At 40.7% G+C, this 17,077-nt stretch overlaps 1 protein-coding gene across 1 annotated transcript in view; it reads right to left on the bottom strand.

Annotated features, from left to right (window-relative positions):
- Positions 1–17,077, bottom strand: part of LOC132888895 (kinase non-catalytic C-lobe domain-containing protein 1) — a 125,824-nt gene that overhangs the window by 77,186 nt on the left and 31,561 nt on the right. Inside the window, exons 5-8 of the mRNA XM_060924989.1 lie at positions 7,974–8,091; positions 7,174–7,889; positions 6,932–7,046; positions 1,551–1,622 (exon numbers count right to left, since the gene is read on the bottom strand). Of these exons, the coding sequence (XP_060780972.1) occupies positions 1,551–1,622; positions 6,932–7,046; positions 7,174–7,889; positions 7,974–8,091 (1,021 nt within the window). The remainder of the gene's footprint in view (positions 1–1,550; positions 1,623–6,931; positions 7,047–7,173; positions 7,890–7,973; positions 8,092–17,077) is intronic.

The following is a 17,077-nucleotide window of genomic DNA, read 5'->3' as shown; positions in this document are numbered from 1 at the left end:
TGGTATGCTATGGTATGATATGGTATGGTATGGTATGATATGGTATGGTATGCTATGGTGTGGTATGGTATGCTATGGTATGGTGTGGTATAGTATGATATGGTTTGGTATGGTGTGGTATGGTATGCTATGGTATGCTATGATATGGTGTGCTATGGTATGGTATGGTGTGGTATGGTATGCTATGGTGTGGTATGCTATGGTATGATATGGTATGGTATGCTATGGTGTGGTATGGTATGCTATGGTATGCTATGATATGGTGTGCTATGGTATGGTATGGTGTGGTATAGTATGATATGGTTTGGTATGGTGTGGTATGGTATGCTATGGTATGCTATGATATGGTGTGCTATGGTATGGTATGGTGTGGTATGGTATGGTATGGTATGCTATGATATGGTGTGGTATGGTATGCTATGGTATGGTATGATATGGTATGGTATGGTGTGGTATGCTATGATATGGTGTGGTATGGTATGCTATGGTATGGTATGATATGGTATGGTGTGGTATGGTATGCTATGGTATACTATGGTATGGTGTGGTATGGTATGCTATGGTATGGTGTGGTATGATATGGTGTGGTATGCTATGATATGGTGTGGTATGGTATGCTATGGTATGGTACGATATGGTATGGTGTGGTATGGTACAGTGTGGTGTGGTATGGTATGATATGGTATGGTGTGGTATGGTATGGTACAGTGTGGTGTGGTATGGTATGGTGGGAGTCGGGGGGGGGGGGGTGGAGTTCAATGAGAATAATGGCTCCAATGTTGTAATTAACCAACCAACCACTAGAGCTCTAACTTTGAATAAGTTTAACTAATACACATTTCTGAGTATTCATAATGTATTAAAGGCACTGATTTCACCCTTGCAACTTATTGGAATGTGGTGACATCATGAGTGAAAGATTAGTTGGACCTGTTGAGCATCTGATCTTCACCACTCCTTTTTTACCTGGACATTGCATTATCAAGTAAAGCAATTATCATTAACATAAGTATCTACCCATATCAATAAGAAACCATTAGTATGTTTGGTAGTTGGCAGCAGTCACTTTGATTATTTCCCCAAATGCAAAACACCCTCTTTTTAGGTTGATATTGGAGAACCATGGTGCTGATTCAGTGATGTGTATGTTTTTTTGTTCCCATAGTTTTGTGTTTTGGAAACCCTCTTTTTTATGGATATAGCTATACATTTTGATGAACCTTGTACTTGACATAGATAATTACTTTCAAGATCCTTTTCAGCTTTTGTGAGCAATTCTCCAGAAATTTGTCATTGTCTTGCTTTGAAAACACACATGATATATCAAAGTGCTGATCACATGATCCTGTCTAAAGTGAACACATATTACTAATCATTCAATTTACAAAAGAAACAATGAATTTAATGACTGGAATAGCCTTTGTAATTGTACAGTAATTGTGATTCTCTTATCAAATTTAAATATAAATGTAATTATCTTTTCATTATTTCATCCCTGTCCAATGTATTTACATGTTTTATGTTTATCAGTGTGTTGTGAATAGCAGTACCTGCGTTTTTAGGCATGAGGAACAGCAACTCTCCATCACAGCCCACATACACAGAGTCCAGGCACAGGTAAGCTTTCAAAACAAATAAAAAAAAACGCATATGCATTTCATTGAAACTCAAAGTTGGCGACTTTCAGGTGTTCTTTTCAGTTCTGTCAGAAACCCTGCAAAAATCTGCCACAGTATAACGTGATGCTACAATAATTCATCCTAAACCTTAATGAACTCTTCCACATAAAGAAATGCTTAATAGCTTGTCACCTCTTGAACAGACTGACCTAGTTAGACAGTATTTGTCATAGCTTCAACAAATTAGCTCTGTTACTCTACTATAAATAGCATAAGCCCGCTATGGAATAATGCTGAATCAGAATTAAGGAATGTAATAATTCTTAATGTATTAATTAATACATATTTGTGGGTTGCACTGAAACAAGTTGATATTTGGTCTAACAGTGAGATGATTCGAGCAGTTATTCTGAGACACTTCACACCTTGGGCTTAGAGCACCCAGTCCACCCACTTGTATTTTTTGCAGAGTGTCCTGGAGAAAACAGAAGAACCCGGAGGAAACCCAGACAGACATGGGAAGAAGTGCATCACCATGTCATGCTTTATTAGAAATTGCTCAAAGTATTTCAATAATCAAGCTCCTAGCAATAATTGATACACATATGTATAAAAACATAATTTTTAAGCAAATTTTTAAAGGCCGAGAGAAATGTACCCCTTTCCCCCTTGGATAATAATAGCACAAGTCCCGACAATGAAAACTTATCATTGAAACCCAAGTCGTAAATGGCGGGAACATTCAGAATTTGTCAAGTTTAAATTTCCCGCCAAGGGAATCCCGGTACCAACGTCGCCATTATTAGCTGGCTTTTGCGTGGCATCAGGAGTGTGAGTAGTTTTACCTGCAGTGAGTGGTTTTACCTGCGGTGATGTCCACACAGTATAGTTTCTGTCCAACTCTCTGCTAGATTACATTCATTTTGACAGAAACTTGCAACAGAATACAACCCTGATTCCAAAAAAGTTGGGACAAAGTACAAATTGTAAATAAAAACGGAATGCAATAATTTACAAATCTCAAAAACTGATATTGTATTCACAATAGAACATAGACAACACATCAAATGTCGAAAGTGAGACATTTTGAAATTTCATGCCAAATATTGGCTCATTTGAAATTTCATGACAGCAACACATCTCAAAAAAGTTGGGACAGGGGCAATAAGAGGCTGGAAAGTTAAAGGTACAAAAAAGGAACAGCTAGAGGACCAAATTGCAACTCATTAGGTCAGTTGGCAATAGGTCATTAACATGACTGGGTATAAAAAGAGCATCTTGGAGTGGCAGCGGCTCTCAGAAGTAAAGATGGGAAGAGGATCACCTATCCCCCTAATTCTGCGCCGACAAATAGTGGAGCAATATCAGAAAGGAGTTCGACGGTGTAAAATTGCAAAGAGTTTGAACATATCATCATCTACAGTGCATAATATCATCAAAAGATTCAGAGAATCTGGAAGAATCTCTGTGCGTAAGGGTCAAGGCCGGAAAACCATACTGGGTGCCCGTGATCTTCGGGCCCTTAGATGGCACTACATCACATACAGGCATGCTTCTGTACTGGAAATCACAAAATGGGCTCAGGAATATTTCCAGAGAACATTATCTGTGAACACAATTCACCGTGCCATCCGCCGTTGCCAGCTAAAACTCTATAGTTCAAAGAAGAAGCCGTATCTAAACATGATCCAGAAGCGCAGATGTCTTCTCTGGGCCAAGGCTCATTTAAAATGGACTGTGGCAAAGTGGAAAACTGTTCTGTGGTCAGACGAATCAAAATTTGAAGTTCTTTATGGAAATCAGGGACGCCGTGTCATTCGGACTAAAGAGGAGAAGGACGACCCAAGTTGTTATCAGCGCTCAGTTCAGAAGCCTGCATCTCTGATGGTATGGGGTTGCATTAGTGCGTGTGGCATGGGCAGCTTACACATCTGGAAAGACACCATCAATGCTGAAAGGTATATCCAGGTTCTAGAGCAACATATGCTCCCATCCAGACGACGTCTCTTTCAGGAAAGACCTTGCATTTTCCAACATGACAATGCCAAACCACATACTGCATCAATTACAGCATCATGGCTGCGTAGAAGAAGGGTCCGGGTACTGAACTGGCCAGCCTGCAGTCCAGATCTTTCACCCATAGAAAACATTTGGCGCATCATAAAACGGAAGATACGACAAAAAAGACCTAAGACAGTTGAGCAACTAGAATCCTACATTAGACAAGAATGGGTTAACATTCCTATCCCTAAACTTGAGCAACTTGTCTCCTCAGTCCCCAGACGTTTACAGACTGTTGTAAAGAGAAAAGGGGATGTCTCACAGTGGGAAACATGGCCTTGTCCCAACTTTTTTGAGATGTGGTGTTGTCATGAAATTTAAAATCACCTAATTTTTCTCTTTAAATGATACATTTTCTCAGTTTAAACATTTGATATGTCATCTATGTTCTATTCTGAATAAAATATGGAATTTTTAAACTTCCACATCATTGCATTCCGTTTTTATTTACAATTTGTACTTTGTCCCAACTTTTTTGGAATCGGGGTTGTACGACGTAGAAAGAGAGACAAATCGTTAAACAATCTACAACTGTTATGGAGAAGAAGGGGGAGAGGAAAAAAAAGGGAAAGTGCCCGGAAAGTGATGTATCGCTGCCAGGTGCAGCAACACAAATGCCGTGGAGGGAGTGGCCTTGTTCCTTTTCCCGAAAGACAAAGGTAATCACTAATTAGTCAAGACTTTGCTACAATGAACTGCAAAGCATTTTGTTTACAATATACTGTAATACTACTAACTTGAAGACTGCATCTTCAACTCGGAAAGCTTACCATTCCATATTTGCAAGTCGGTTTTCATGATCGTCCTCGGGTTCATCATTGTCACTGTCACTGACCCCACTCTCATCGGACAATTCTAGCTCGAATCGGTACGGTTCGATACTTCTCTCTTCTTCCTTATCGTTGGCAATTTCTTCTTCTTCTGTCAGTATGTCGTCATCAACTTGAACTGACGAAAAACTACTAAAACTTGAGGTTTCTCCCTCACTAAATTCCTGCTCACTTTGGTCGCTCATGTTGTTCGTGGCCAACACACACCTGTGACGTCACACGGCTCCCATCTGCTACTTCCGGTTGCTTGGGGGTGGTTCTAAAAGGGCTAAATTTACTCGGCTTTTGTCTGTGAATATATCCGCTACTGTGCAGTTTAGAGAATAGTTGCCTCTGTCCAGGGACTCAATAAACCTCGCTGAATTTAACTGCTATTCTGTTTTAGCGCAAAAAAAAACAAACAAAACGTATTTCTCTCGACCTTTAAAGGTGTTAAACATAATAGTACACAATATACATGCCTATTGGGGGAAGCCATGGCCTAATGGTTAAAGAACAGTTTTGGAGCCAAAAGGTCACTGGTTTGATTCCCTAGACCAGCAAAAATGGCTGAAGTGCCTTTGAACAAGACACCTAACCCCAGACTGCTTTGGGTGTGCTGTATGTCACTCTGGATAAGAGCATCTGCTAAATTGTGTTAATGTAAGATATATTTTTTGATGCTGAGGACGCATTGTGGTGCAGTGGTTTGCGTTGCCACCTTAGAAGTCCAGGGCCCCAGGTTCTACCCTGAGCTTTGTTTACTAGAATTTCTGTGTATGTTCCAGGGCTTTGAACCAGAATTTTTTTCCTATTGGTTCGTTCTGAACAGAAACAGAATTTTAACGTTTCCAGTTTTGGGTTCCACCATTAAATAGACGTTCCCGAACCAGTTAGAACAAAAAAATTTCGTTCCCGGAACGGTTAATTACGTTCCCTGTCAGCTGTTTAACAAATGGCTATAAAATTATATCTCTGTCTCATCCAGCTTAAGCCAAATGTAGGCTAATTCTATTACAACCTTCATTAAATAAGACAAGAAATAATTCAAAACAATTATTATTTCAAATGTTGGCGATTTGGATTCTCAGTATGTCTTCCCATCTACACAAACAGAAAAAGTGCCAAAAATGAAAGATAATTCGTTTAGTGTGTTACCAAAGGCTAGTCAGAGGGCTACCGCATGACGTCACCGCGCCGCGAGATTTTGTTAGGCGCCATATTGGAAGACCAAGTACACATCTATGCAAGTACATACATACATAAAACAAACTACACCTGAAATGTAGCCAGAGCCGGTTCTGCCCTAATCTGGACCCGGGTGCAACATCGCGCAACACCCCCCCCCCCAAAAAAAAAAAACAGTCTAAAATCAGGACAACCATCACATAACTATAACTATAAACATTTTATATCAACTATTTTAACTAAATGGGCAATAATAAATGAGCCTGCAGGCAGCCACGGCGGGCTGCCTCAGAAAAGTAACCATTCAATGACAACTGAAAGCCTGCAGCCACGGCGGGCTGCCTCAGAAAAGTAACCATTTGTCCTACCTTAAAACTTGTTTTGCATTTTCTGCCTCCTTTTTTGTATTTTCGACCCTCCGTTTATTTTCTTTCCTTTTCTGAAAACCCGATTTGTGTCCAGACATTTTGTTCTGCTACCTAACTCGTCAGGTCTCGTCTCTCGAGCCCGCGATGATTCCCGTGGGAAGGGCAACAATTGATACATTATTACAAACAGCCAATAGGGAGGTTGCAACGTTCAGGCTCTTCTTTGCTCAGACACTCAGTAATGCACTTACTCACTTATCATCATGTGGAGACGTGATAGTAGTCCACCTTCCCGCTCTCTCCATTCGGTCAGCGAACGTCACACAGGAAGTGAACCCCAGCGGGTCATAGAAACTTGCGCAGGAGAAGAATGACTTTTTTATTTGTAGGCTACGGAAACTTTGAGGAACGAAATAAAAACCGGTATTAACCGGTTACCATTATTTTTAATAAGCGTTTCTGTTCCGGAACATAAAAAATAATAAAGTTTCTGGTTTCATTTCTGTTCTATGTGAAATAGAAAAAGTTCCCGGTTTTCGTTTTCGTTCCTTGAACCGGTTCAAAGCCCTGGTATGTTCTCATGTCCACATGGGTTTTGTCAGTTTCTCTGATTTTTTTCAACCTCCCAAAAGATAAATTCCCACTAGGATGCTATGATTACGTGTCAGTGTTGTCCTGCAATGAACTAGTGTCTCATCGAGGGTGTAGCTATGCTTCATTACGCATGTTCCTGGCGTAGGCTCTGGATCCACCAGGGCCTTGCCAAAGATTATTGTGCTTATTGAAAGCGAGTAAGTGTGAGTGAGATTTTTTTATGCTCAACGTTACCTGGGTGGGCTTTTAATTCCAGGAGGCACTGTACATCTTTTCCCTGTATAGAACTGACCTGGGAAATCAGTGTAGGTTTGCAGTGTGGACAGGCATTTGTAACACAGGGCCCACAACTCATTCACAGACAGTGGCTGTGTACAGTGCGATAGAAGCTCCCGCAGAGAGACCCACTGCAAATAAAAGCCAAAACAGCATTTATCAACATGTGCAATAACAAAATGCTCAGCACTAAATCAGAACAAGCACAAAGGACAGGAAATAATAAACTCGTTATAAAACACAGACTCTGAATCTTACCTCATCCTGAAATTCCTCACTGAGGCACAGCATGCTTTTGGTCATATGATTAGAACAGCACAGATTGCTATTCTTGATCTCCTCATCTACATGTGTGGAGAGCACAGGGGTTTCCTCCCTTACAACATCACTTTGATCTGCGTAATCTGGATCTGCATCGATGCTGACATGATTTATTCTATTTACAGATTCTATAGAGTGGCTGAGAACCTCCTCTGTTCCACCTGAACCTTCATCCTGTGCAGACTTCTTGTGTGTTTCCTTCAGCATATGGTCCTCCCATTGCAACATCATGCTCTCCTCTCCTCCAATCTCGGACAAGTCTGCTACCATCATGCTCAGGTTTGTGTGTGATGGAGATGAGAACACAGGGGGGTTATTGGAGTCAGGAATGGAGCAAGAGCGGTTGAGGGCACTCCGTGATCTCCTCCACCTCACCTCTTGGTTTATCTTAAGAACAGGGGAGCTATTCTGAGAAGGATAGAAGGAGTTCACATCTCGGAGTGACACTGGAACACCGTGATATCCATCCACACTCCCAGAGCGGAATGAACCATTGCAGACTCTTTGCCTTGGTTTAACCAGATGCTCCTCATCTTCATGAGAATCTGAAGAATAATGTCTGGCCATGCGCTGGTCATATGTATGATTCTCAACCGAGCTTGACCGTGAGCCTTTATGGTCCATAAAGTGATGATATGATTTGTCCCATTCATCTATGAAGGAGATTAAAATTCGATTTCACTGTTAAGACAATAACAACAGTAGAAGCTTTACAGTCTGACAGAAGACAGTAAAACCTTGGAAAGGTGCGACTGATTCTATGGACAACACTCTTCTTCCGATGGCTGAGAGCTTTCGACACACCGCTGTGGATGTAGTGTCTGTGAGTTTGGCTTCTGCTAGAGATAGAATGACCTGTGAAGAAATACAAGTTAACACTAAAATGAATGGCATTTTGGTGTGTACCATATTATCTCATCTCATTATCTCGAGCCGCTTTATCCTGTTCTTCAGGGTCGCAGGCAAGCTGGAGCCTATCCCAGCTGACTATGGGCGAAAGGCAGGGTACACCCTGGACAAGTCGCCAGGTCATCGCAGGGCTGACACATAGACACAGACAACCATTCACACTCACATTCACACCTACGGTCAATTTAGAGTCACCAGTTAACCTAACCTGCATGTCTTTGGACTGTGGGGGAAACCGGAGCACCCGGAGGAAACCCACGCGGACACGGGGAGAACATGCAAACTCCGCACAGAAAGGCCCTCGTCGGCCACGGGGCTCGAACCCGGACCTTCTTGCTGTGAGGCAACAGCGCTAACCACTACACCACCGTGCCGCCCATTATTATTAAATTAATTAATAAATTAAAGCCATTAGTGCTGAGAGAGAGAGAGAGAGAGAGAGAGAGAGAGAGAGAGAATTTTACACAATGCGAAAATTCATTTGAGATCCATTTGCACAAGAGATAATGACAATAGATTTTGAGGTACAGAATTGCCCAGGTTCTTATCAAACAGGGAGAAAAATTAGAAAAAGATTTTGAAAGGTTTGCTAGTCTTTACAAAAATTGGCTTTTTGTTGCTTTTCTATGTACAGTTTCTAACTGCATTTATATAATTTATAACTGCAGGTCTTTTCAGTAACCAGTTTTAACACACTGTCACATCCACCCGGATACTGTCCCAATTTATCCCTCATCCTCTGTACTCCCTTTTTCCACTCCACTTTCTTTATATGGCTAATGTTTCCTGTTCTTGTTAACCCTTTGTCATGGCCATTATTTCGTCTGATCTGTTGTTCTCTAGTTTATTTACTTACGCTTGTCTGGTTTGTCTGCATTTCCACCATCCCTTTCTGTTCTATTCCTCTAGTTCTCTTGTGTTCTGCTAGTTCCTTTCTGGTTTTGATCCTTGCCTAGAAAGAATCCTTATATACAACTTTAAAATATGCACTTGTGTCTTATAAATTTCTCCTCTAGAATTCTGCTCGACTTTGTCTTTCATTGCTTCATGGGAAATGGAATGTAAGATATAATTATATTCAAGAGGCTTTGTTCTTGTTTGAAAGAAATCTGAATAGACAATATCTGGCTATATGATATATACTCAGGGTAACAATTACACATCATTAAGACAGAAAGCGTCACAGTTAAGCTATAAAGTGTGTGATTTGGGCTGAAAAATGCTTGATTTGTGCTGAAAAACACAGCTGTCTTTCAGCACACCATTGACAAAATATTCCCTGTTCTCAGGAAAGCTCTCTCACTTAAGAGCACTGCAGCTGAAACATCAGCAAGTGCTTGAACAGGCAAATGTGCTTGGAAACAGTCTATTTTTTTAAGTGCATATAACACAAGAGACAGTGATTTCCTGTTTGTTTTGCATTCATCAAAGGATTATTCTCCTGTTTACACTCAATCTTCTGCTTAAACCAGCTTCACCATCTGAAACTTGAAGCATATACGCAGAACCATGGCCTCACTTTCGTTTATAAATGCCTTGAGACCTCAAGAATGGTACACGGCAAGGCAAGGCAAAGCAAGTTTATTTATATAGCACATTTCATACACAATGGCAGTTCAATGTGCTTTACAGAAGTAAAAACAAAAACAGTAAACAATAGAGAAATAAAATTACATAAAATAATTTTATTTTTATTCTAAAACAATTAATTAAAAGAATTAAAAGAATTAAAAGAAAATAATAAGAATTAAACAATAGTAGAAATAAAATAATAAAATGAAGTAGAAATAGGAGGAGAAAAAAAAAGAAACCAGCAGAATAGAATAAAGAATAAAATAGAATAAAGTTAAAATTAAAGTAAATTTAAAACATGCAGAGAAAGTAAAAATTATTTTTAAAAAAAGAAGACAATATTAATTATTTAACAGAAAGCATCTGAAAACAGCTTGGTCTTTAACCTAGATTTAAAACTGCCAACAGCAGGAGCATTTTTAATGTCCTCTGGCAGTTGGTTCCATAGCTGTACTGCATAGTAGCTAAAAGCTGCTTCACCATACTTTGTTTTAACAACTGGTTTTAATAGTAAACTTTTCTGTTTTGATCTGGTAGATCTGATTGGGTTAGGCCGCTGCAACATATCAGAGAGGTAATTGGGCCCTGTACCATTTAGAGATTTACAGGAATCTCTAACAGGTACAGGAATAGTTTTAAGCGTTAACAATAAATCTAATATAGTAATTTTTACGATCAAAGTGATTCATATAGGTAGCGGTCTGAGTGAATGGCCTTGATGTCCGTAACGTCACAGCAGGAAGTCTATCGTCTCATCACCATTTCCGCTATACTAAAACACAGAGCTGACTGCAACTCCGATCCTCCATTTTGAGCTAATTTATCGCCATGCCACATACTGTAGATGTGTTTTTGGCCGGTTCAGCAACACGACAGAAGGTGGATTTATGTTAAATTCATGGCCCAAGAATGTTCAAACTGCAAAGATTTGGACGCATTTTGCGAGAAGTTCATGGGCACATTGGGCGCCTACGAAGTGGTCTCTCCTCTGCTCTGCACATTTTACTAAAGACTCGTACGAAACCTCTGACCTGTTGAAGAGCATTGGCTATAAGCCTGTATTGAAAGAGGGTGCAGTATCAACAATTAAATAAAACTACAAGAAAAGGAAAGTATTTATTTTATTTATTTATTTTTTAAAGGAAAATTAGTTTAGTTACACCAGTTCTACCGGAGTGAGCCGAGGGTTGTTGGTAAAACCCGGGACGGAACATATCGCTTGGGCAGTGACCTCCCCGCGGTTGTTGCTAAAACTGGTGGCATTCCATTCCGTCCCGGGTTTTAGTAATTGCCTGAGCCGAGCAGTAATGGCAGAATACACAGTAATGGAGAGAATGGAGAATGAATGGACCAGCCGCCTGACCTAAACTGGATATTGCTGCCATCTTGCCCTTACGTGGAAGAAGCGAATGAACGGAGAACTTAACGAACAACTGAAAGTCAGATTGTTTCAAAATAATCGGCCACAAGATCGGCCTTCAAGAAGCGAGAACACAGACAGGTAAGCGCCGATTCTTATTTGGATTAAAAAAACAACAACAAAAACAACACGTTGTTTACCTGCATTTAGATTAATACATGTAACTTGCATTGTGTGTTTAAGTTACTGGTATAAGATTATTTAATTTGCTTCAGAATGTGATTGTCTCAGTTCATCTGATTATTTAATTAGCCTTTTACGTTTTATCAGTGAAAATGCATGCAAGTACATGTATGTTGCAAGTTATAACACCTATCCTGTTTTAATGAGAGTCAACCCACAATCAATGAAGTCAAATCAGTCTTAGTTGAGCAAGTCTGTTACGGTATTTCTTACTTTCACCAAAAATTTTTATTGATATGACTTTAGTCTATAGCTGTAAAAGGCCTCGGCCTTAAAACCGTTTACTGCAGTGACATCACACACTCAGGACTGGCTGGCTCAGTGGGGCAACTCGAATGCCAACATTGCGGTCGATTTTAACTCTCAAAAATATATATAATTTTTATTCCCCATTTATGCAGCATACAAGAGTCAAGGATGGAGATACTATCCACTCAGAAATTTATTTAAAAATAAAGGTTCTGCGTATCTCCTTTAAGGCACAGTGTGAAGCCTATACCAAACCATAGGGGCTCATTTCACTGAGTACGATCTGGAAAAATTGCACGCGACTATGATCGCACCTATGTTTTCCCATAGTCGCGGGCAAAATCCGTGTGACCTAAACCCATTATTTTCTGTGTACGCTCTATGTTCGATGTTATCTCGTTCGACCTTCGATGTGTACGCTCTACCTGCGTCCTATACGCTCTGTAGACGCTTTACATACGCTCTACTTGCGTCTATCCACTCGATCTGATGCGATCTTAACACGACCAAGGCTCGTTCTGTTCGACCAATCTGCGACATAGCGTCGATCTCTCGGCGATCTATCCTCACAAGTGCGCGACCTCGGCTGATCAAGGCTCAATCTTGGCCGATCTAGCTACGTACGAGTTGCAACGTATCCTCGATCAATACGATTTAGCCTGCGATATAAACATTCTAGCCTCGCTCTGTACGCTCAATTCTCGATCTTTTCTAGACAGATTCTCGCCTGAGCTACGCGCAAATTTGTCACGGTCGCCCGGATTTGCGTGCGACCCACTGCGACCGTATAAAAAGGCCCGGCGATCGGTGGCCGACCATCAGTTTTTGACCAGCCTCCGAAGGGACAACATGGACCCAATCGCTCTGCATCATTCTATGTTATTACAGCACCGTCAGGGGTGAAAGTAACTTTTATTTCTTGCTGTTACTATTATTTTGAGTCATAGTGCGCGCGCACAGTGCGCACTGGAAAATACACCTAATTATTTATTATTGTCTACTTATCAAGCATTCACTAGGACTTCTTATCACTCAGTAGTACTAGTATAATACTTTTTTATCACACTATCACTCTTTCATCCACCTGTATCAGTTTTTGATTATAAATAAATTGCAAACACATCATTTCAACAACACAATTTAATAACTTTTTTTTTAGCTGAACAGTTGAAAACTAACTTTTCATTTTGGACATTGGACACAGAACAGTGTGGCAGAACAGAAAAGTGAAAGTTTTTAGGTAAAACACTTAAAATAAATTCCAAAGAGGCTTGAACGTTTGAGAAAGTGCGTGCGTTCTACAGTAAGTGCGTGTGTTCTCAGTGCGCGTGCCATGCATTGGTAGCCTAGTTACTCTGCTCGCTCCAACCAGACAGTAATCTAGAATCTTTGCCCCAACTTCCACTAGATTTACGAATTCTGATCAAAGTAATTTTTAAATAGTCTATCATGAAACATTAACATGTTTCTTTATATGCATTTTTATTTGGGAGACTTTGCAACTAACATCTGTCTGCTAAAAACACTTTGATTACCAGCTATTACCACGTTATAGCACAAGATCTGCGTACGGCTTAATTTTTTTTTTAGTTTTTAAATTTTTTTTTATCAGAGACAGTATATTTTTCTTTCCGGTACAGCCAAATCTTTTAGTGGTACGCCGGACCGGCCAGGACTGGCTTACTTTCACTCCTGAGCACCGTGCCCTGCAACTGCAGCAAGACTCTCTGGTTATGCTTAATGCGCCCTATTTATGCGCCCTATTTATATGATATTCAGTACGCGTAGCTTTAATAGGATTAGGCGAAGGTAGGTCGCAACTTAAGCGATGGTCAATCTTTATTGGTTGAAGAAGGTCGCACCTTAATCCTCTTTAGAATCCAGTCGTGCCCATGGGAAGAATAGGGAGCGTACGGGTCTAGGGAAGGTCTGGGACAGGTTGTGCGGAGCGAGGCTTGATCGCAAAAGAGTGAAGCTAGATCGCACGGATCGAGTGAGTGTCGAGGACGGGCCGAGCAGCACAACCATGCGCGCAATCAGTTCTCGCTCGAGAAGACTGAGCACCGCTCATCCCCGTTCTAGCCTCGATTGTCTCTCGACCAATGCGTCCTTTCCTCGACCTTGTTCGCTCTTTCGACGCTCTCTGTGCGACTTTTAGGTTGAGGCTCCGTTTTTTGACATGTCAAAAAACCGAGCTACGATCTCTTTGTCAGGGAGACCATTCCTCGACCACGTACAACCACGGAAGACCAAGACGTGACCAACCCTCGGTCAACTGTCGACTGCGTACGACCTGCGGCGACCAAGCCACGCTCTGAGATCGCAGCTCGGTCTTCCGAGAAGATTTCTCGGTGAAATGACCCCCATACACTGAGATTAGCCAATTAAAAACTAGTGCTGCAAGACTACTACTTCCACTAGGTGGAAGAGGGCAGTTATTGCTTTACTCCCTGTGTTACACTGAATGAATAGCAGTTCAAAAAGATGTGGAGGTCAGCTTCACATGTCTGTGAAGCATATGTTTGTCCCACCCTCCCTGGTTAGTATCTATTGTATTTAAACATTGAGAGTAAGCCAGTAGATGGGACTTGGCAATATAGTGGGTGGAGGGGATAATACTGTAGATGTTATTAAACATTTTTATAATTAAATATGTGCCAGTGAAACACAATTCATAGCCATCCTGCTCCTACTCAATGAGTTATCTGTAATGTCAGGATGGGGGTAGTTGCAGAGGGCCACGGTGACATTTTTGATCCACAAAGAGAGCCTTAGTATAAAAAGGTTTGAAAACAAACAGAAAAGGGAAAATTAAATGAGTTAACAGATTTTTATGGTGGATGCTGCACTACTGGCCCCAAATAAGGAAGTTTAGAGTTACGGTTAGGATCATCCATGGTGAAACTATGTTGTCTGGTGCAATTATGTATGTTTTAGTCATTCATAGCCTCCAACATATTCATAATACACAGCTGTTATCAGAAGTTTACATACACTCATTATAGACATACAGTGGTGCTTGAAAGTTTGTGAACCCTTTAGAATTTTCTATATTTCTGTATAAATATGACCTAAAGCATCATCAGATTTTCACACAAGTCCTAAAAGTAGATAAAGAGAACCCAGTTAAACAAATGAGACAAAATTATTATACTTGGTCATTTATTTATGGAGGAAAATGATCCAAAATTACATGACTGTGAGTGGCAAAAGTATGTGAACCTCGAGGATTAGCAGTTAATTTGAAGGTGAAATTAGTCAGGTGTTTATCAATGGGATGACAATCAGGTGTGAGTGGGCACCCTGTTTTATTTAAAGAACAGGGATCTATCAAAGTCTGATCTTCACAACACATGTTTGTGGAAGTGTATCATGGCACGAACAAAGGAGATTTCTGAGGACCTCAGAAAAAGTGTTGTTGATGCTCATCAGGCTGGAAAAGGTTACAAAACCATCTCTAAAGAGTTTGGACTCCACCAATCCACAGTCAGACAGATTGTGTACAAATGGAGGAAATTCAAGACCATTGTTACCCTCCCCAGGAGTGGTCAACCAACAAAGATCACTCCAAGAGCAAGGCGTGTAATAGTCGACAAGGTCACAAAGGACCTCAGGGTAACTTCTAAGCAACTGAAGGTCTCTCTCACATTGGTTAATGTTAATGTTCATGAGTCCATCATCAGGAGAACACTGAACAACAATGGCAAGCATGGCAGGGTTGCAAGGAGAAAGCCACTGCTCTCCAAAAACACAATTGCTGCTCCTCTGCAGTTTGCTAAAGATCACGTGGACAAGCCAGAAGGCTATTGGAAAAATGTTTTGTGGATGGATGAGAGCAAAACAGAACTTTTTGGTTTAAATGAGAAGCGTTATGTTTGGAGAAAGGAAAACACTGCATTCCAGCATAAGAACCTTATCCCATCTGTGAAACATGGTGGTGATAGTATCATGGTTTGGGGCTGTTTTGCTGCATCTGGGCCAGGATGGCTTGCCATCATTGATGGAGCAATGAATTCTGAATTATACCAGTGAATTCTAAAGGAAAATATCAGGACATCTGTCCATGAACTGAATCTCAAGAGAAGGTGGGTCATGCAGCAAGACAACAACCCTAAGCACACAAGTTGTTCTACCAAAGAATGGTTAAAGAAGAATAAAGTTAATGTTTTGGAATGGCCAAGTCAAAGTCCTGACCTTAATCTAATCGAAATGTTGTGGAAGAACCTGCACTGTAAAAAATGTCCGTAGAATTAACAGTGAATTTATGTAAAATCATGACATAAAAAAAACCAGTAAATACAAAAACAATGAAGCAGTGTGTAATTTACATCAATATACTGTAAACTCCTAACCAAATACCACTGTTAATTTAACAGAATATGTTGAATTTACCATATTTTTTTTGTAGAATTTACAAATTGTTGTAGTTTAAACACAGACAAACTGTAATACTAAAACAGAATGTGATAGTTAAAATTACATCATTGCCCTGTTAAAAAAATTACAAAATGTCAGTAGAGGCTCTCCGGCACATTTCGTAAAACTCTAAATCAAATAAAATATCTGTCTAGTAGATTATTGCTTGTAACCATCATTTTGGAGCCACAAAAACCAATAATCGAGAACACTCGCAATTCATTCCTAGATGCTTTCAGCGAAACTTTAGGTCTTAACACGGGGTGGTTTGCTGGCCATTATGAGACTTGAATGGAAACGTCGCAGCTGAATCCAGTCAAACCTTGGCCATCTGGAAGAGAAATTACTACAGAGAAATTTTAAATGGGCTACTTATTAGCTGCTCTGCACATATTGGAATTTCTCATGGATTTGCAAACCAGGGGCGGCACAGTGGTGTAGTGGTTAGCGCTGTCGCCTCACAGCAAGAAGGTCTGGGTTCGAGCCCCGTGGCAGGCGAGGGCCTTTCTGTGCGGAGTTTGCATGTTCTCCCCGTGTCCGCGTGGGTTTCCTCCGGGTGCTCCGGTTTCCCCCACAGTCCAAAGACATGCAGGTTAGGTTAACTGGTGACTCTAAATTGACCGTAGGTGTGAATGTGAGTGTGAATGGTTGTCTGTGTCTATGTGTCAGCCCTGTGATGACCTAGCGACTTGTCCAGGGTGTACCCCGCCTTTCGCCCGTAGTCAGCTGGGATAGGCTCCAGCTTGCCTGCAACCCTGTAGAACAGGATAAAGCGGCTAGAGATAATGAGATGAGATTTGCAAACCAACGATAATCTCAAGGTAAGTAGGCCTAAACAATGCTATTTTTTGTTGATTCCTGCTATGTAGGGTAATTTATTTTACAAAGCCTAGTGTGTAGGCCTACTTGTTATTTGGATGCAGACGAATATACACTGTAAAAAAAAATCCGTTGTTTTTACGGAAAAATACTGGCAGCTGTGGTTGCCAGAATAATCCCGTTAAAAATACAGTACATATGTAAACAGTACGGAACAACTTGTAAATTTTACATGCCGAAACTGCGAATTTTACATTGAATCCCGGTGAAATG

The sequence above is a fragment of the Neoarius graeffei genome, chromosome 7, assembly GCF_027579695.1.
Source record: "Neoarius graeffei isolate fNeoGra1 chromosome 7, fNeoGra1.pri, whole genome shotgun sequence".
NCBI lineage: Eukaryota > Metazoa > Chordata > Actinopteri > Siluriformes > Ariidae > Neoarius > Neoarius graeffei.
Note: the sequence above shows the minus strand (reverse complement) of the source record. Positions and strands in the feature narration are given on the sequence as shown.